Raw genomic sequence first — 4,703 nt, forward strand, 5'->3', positions numbered from 1 at the left:
GACTTTTTGAAAGCATGGATATCGGCATGCAGGATACCATAGCACAAGTGTCAACTTTGCCTTTGATCTCATAGGATGGACTGTTGTCGCCTTTTGGGTGAAACAATACTGGAGCGAATACTTCACGTGACTTTTGATTGTCCACAGCATGTATGGATACAACACTTAAGTCAAAGTCATACTCATATTCACTGCTGTCCTCGTCAGGGTCGACGCCTACAGCAAGTTGGTGTTTGGACTTCCTACCTTTGTCTATCCCTTTCTTTTGGAGGCAGGCTCCTTCAAAGTGTCCTTGTTTGCCACAGGATGTGCATGTTGCATCTTTGGCTGGGCACTTGTCACGGGAATGGGCATCTCCGTTACACCAGATACAGGCCGGGATTTCTTTCCTCCTGACCTCTTGCACTCTGATTTTGACTTAGGCCTGTATGGAAATTTCTTAGACCCATTTCTTTGTGATTTCTTAGTAGGGTCTTGTGCATATGACGCATCAACTTGAGTATCACTGGATTCTTCAAACTTCTTCATGGTGGCTTCTATAGCTTCATATTTTCGCATAAGTTCCAAACAATCTTTAACAGACACTTCCTTTCCTTTCGCCATTAGTTTTCGTTTGCAATCCTCACTTATGCAAACATGTATAAGCTTGCCTACAATAAGGAAGTTTGTATTCTCCTGAAATTCAGCTTGCCGATACAAATCCAGGAGTCGAGAGTAGTAACTGGTCGTGTTTTCATCAATTTTCTGTCGGACGGTGTAGAATTCTTCTCGCTTTTCTCTAAAGAGGGTAAAGTGTGAGGCATTTTCCTAGTTGATCAAGGAGCTCTCTTGGTGTAGTGATCCTTAGCTCGGGATCTTCCTTGAGGCTTGCCTCGATGAGAGATTCAGCATGAGCACTAGCCCAGATGAATATATGATTTATTTTTACTCGATCTGATCTTGATGCTAGAGGAACGCCTATTATTCTTTCAACTTCCTTCCTCCACAACTTAAACTGTGAAGACGCGGTGTTGGAGGTCCAATCGACCTTTGTTTGGGGCATATAGTGGTTTTCAGCGATTTTGAAAGATCGCTGAGCTGACAACTTTGATACTATACGGAAAAGTCACTTGGCATATTTGTCAACGACCACTTGCCTGGAGTATATTGTATGAGGTGCCTTTTGTCCTTTCCGGAGGAGTCGTGCAGAGAGTTCTCTCGAACGTTGAAGACAGACTGAAGATTGCCCGATCGAGGACAAAATCAAAATGATGCTGATGGCCCTTCCATTGCTTTGTAAATGCTTTGAAGTATCTCAGAAGTGTGATTCGGACGTCGGCTAATAATACAACGATGACCGCGCATGAAGGTAGATGAAAGTAGATGAGTGTGGATGAAGGAAGACGAAGGTAGGTCGATGAAGGTAAATGAAGGTAGAGGAAGGTAGATAAACGTGAATGAAGGTAGATGGAGGTGAATGAAGGTGAATCAAAGTAGATGAAGGTAAATTAAGGCCAATGGAGGAAAATGAAGGTAAATGAACATCAATGAAGGTATATTAAGGTAAACTGATGAATATGAATGAAGGTAAATGAATGCAAATGAACGTGAATGAATGTAGATGAAGGTATATGACGTGAATGAAGGGATATGACGTAAATGACGTGAATGAAGGTAAATGACGCTAGTAAATGAACGTGATTAAAGGTAGATGAAGGTAATTGAACGTGAATGAAGGTAGTTGGAAGAATGAAGGTATATCAAGGTAAATGAACATGATTGAAGGTAGATGAAAAGTAAATGAACGTGAATGAATGTAGATGAAGGTATATTAAGGTAAATGAACATAATCAGTGAAGGTAGATGAAAGTAGATGAATGTAGCTGACGGTAAATGAACGTAACTGAAAGAAAATTACGATAAATGAACGTGATTGAAAGTAGATTCAATTTCCCTCATTTACCGTCAGTTACCTTCAATCACGTTTATTATCGCACATATACCTACATATACCTTCATCATTAGCCCTCATACACCTTCATATACCTTAAATCACCTTCAATAACACTCATATACCTTCATCTACCTTCAATCATATTAATTAACCCCCATATAACTTCATGTACCTTCAATCACAATCATTAGCCCTCATATACCTTCATCTACCTTAAATCACATTCATTTATCCACATATACCGTCATTTACTTTCAATCACGTTCATTATCCCTCATATACCTTCATCTACCTACAATCACATTCATTAACCCCCATATACCTTCATCTACCCTCAATCACCTTCATTTTCCCTCACTTCTCGTCATTTACATTTAATCACGTTCATTAACCCCCATATACCTTCATGTACTTTCAATCACCTTCACGTACCCTCATTTACCGTCATTTTCCTTCAAACACGTTCATTATCCCTCATATACCTTCATCTACCTTAAAGCACCCTCATTAACTCTCATATACCTTCATATACCTTCAATCACCTTCATTTACCCTGATTTACCGTTATTTACCTTCAGTCACGTTCATTATCCCTCATATACCTTCATATACCTTAACTCACCTTCATTAACCCTCATATACCTTCATCTACCTTCAACCACCTTCATTTACCCCCATATAACTTCATTTACCTTCAATCATATTCATTATCCCCCATATACCTTCATCTACCTTCAATCATATTCATTAGCCCTGATATACCTTCAATGACCTTCATTTACCCACATTTACCGTCATCTACCTTATATCACATTCATTTACCCACAAATACCGTCATTTACCTTCAATCACGTTCATTATCCCTCATCTACCTTCAATCATATTCATTAACCCCTATATACTTTCATCTACCTTCAATCATCTTCATTTTCCCTCATTAATCTTCAATCACGTTCATTAGCCCTGATATAAACTCATCTACCTTCAATCATATTCATTAACCCCTTATACCTCCATGTACCTTCAATCACGTTCATTAGCCCTCATATACCTTCATCTACCTTCAATCACCTTCACGCTCTACCTTAAATTACCTTCATTAACCCTCATATACATTCATTCACGTTCTCTTGCCCTAATATACCTTCATCTGCCTTAGCGTTCATTTACCTCTACTAGCAGTCAGTTACCTTCATTTTTCTTCATTCACGTTAATTTACCGTCAGCTACCTTCATCTACTTTCATTTTCGTTCATTTACCTTAATATACCTTCATCGACCTACATTAACGTTCATTTACCTTGATATACCATCATCTACCGTGTTTCGCGTTCATTTACCTTCAGCTACTTTGAGCTACCTTCATTTGCGTTCATACCCTTTCATTTACCTTCCTTTGCGTTCATTTACCTTCATTTACCTTCCATTGCGTTCATTTACCTTCACCTACCTTGATTTGCGTTCATTTACCTTCATCTACCTTCATTAACGTCCATTTGCCTTAATATATATGTTTAAGAGTGTCTAAAAGGTTTTTTGTCCACCAAAGTCTAAGCTGGTATCTTTTAGGGTACAGCATGCACCGTCCACATCATCACAAGTACGTCCACAAGTTACTAGTTACGCAAAACATGGAAGATGAGGGAAGAAGACTGGACTCCATCTTAACAACAAGCGGAAGAGTGAGCAGAAGTTTTTTATGTACTTATAGACTGAACTATGAATGCAAATCACTTGTTCATATCGTATGAGTATACGTCTCACCAGAAAACGCAATCACCGGCTAGAAAGAAACCTGTCATCAAAGGTGACAATGTAAACGAGCTAGCCAAAGAGTTGAAAGCCAAAAGCGAAGTCGATGTACAAAAGAACAAATGAGATCACAAGTACATGTAAACAAAGTGAATCTTACCCTTGTGTCTTATCAGGCTCCTTAGAAGTAAGAGGAAAAGGGAAAGAAAACGGCAGAGATAACAAAGCGGTCAAAAACCGCAAAAGAAAAGAGCGGAGAAAAACCAAAGACAAAAAATGCTTTTGTAATGCCATTGAGTCACGCAAACAGTATATCAAAAATCTGTCGAATGAACAAGTGACAGATGAGCAAATTACTCTGCTATCGCGTGGCATAAAGTTCGTCCCTACACCCGTGACAAAAGAAAATGTTATCAGGCGCCAACTTCTCGCAGATTTCAATCAATTTGCGAGACGAATGCCACTACAATATATTTTTCACGGAGAAGAAAGCGAACCTCATCTTTTCCACGTTAAGTCGGACTGGAAACCACCAGTCCAGCCATCAGTAGCTCTGGAAACCTTCCTAGAGGAGGTCAAATTCGAGCTCGCAAGTACTGAATTGGTAAAGCCAAAAGATAATATATCTACGGGAGAGCGCGAAGCTCTCAAAGAACTATCGCGTAACAAAAGCATTATTCTCAAGAAATCAGGTAAGGGCAGCACAACCGTACAGTGATGAGCAGACAAGACAAACTTAACGAGGGTCAAGTTCTACTTGATGATTTAAGTAACTACAGACCTCTACACAAACCAATGGTTGAAACTACAGCCAAGAAAGTTCAACAACTAAATAAATCACTACTCTCAGAAGGCCACATTGACAAAATGACGGCTAAATGGCTCTCCCTTACGCCTGATCCTCCGCGTCGGAATACCAGTGTTTTACACACTTACAAAAATTCACAAACCGACACTTATTGGTCGACCTATTATCTCAGGGTGTTCAGGCCCTACAGAAAGGATCTCAGCATTTGTT

The 4,703-nt window shown here is 39.5% G+C and overlaps 1 protein-coding gene across 1 annotated transcript in view; it reads left to right on the top strand.

The window, feature by feature from the left end:
• The first annotated feature begins 1,372 nt into the window (after positions 1–1,372).
• The window catches only part of LOC138021065 (uncharacterized), a 4,360-nt gene continuing 1,029 nt past the window's right edge, over positions 1,373–4,703 (top strand). The window contains exons 1-3 of the mRNA XM_068867937.1: positions 1,373–1,388; positions 3,862–4,377; positions 4,666–4,703. The exon at positions 4,666–4,703 is cut by the window's right edge and continues 1,029 nt beyond it. Of these exons, the coding sequence (XP_068724038.1) occupies positions 1,373–1,388; positions 3,862–4,377; positions 4,666–4,703 (570 nt within the window). The remainder of the gene's footprint in view (positions 1,389–3,861; positions 4,378–4,665) is intronic.

Source organism: Montipora capricornis, chromosome 10 (assembly GCF_036669925.1).
Source record: "Montipora capricornis isolate CH-2021 chromosome 10, ASM3666992v2, whole genome shotgun sequence".
NCBI lineage: Eukaryota > Metazoa > Cnidaria > Anthozoa > Scleractinia > Acroporidae > Montipora > Montipora capricornis.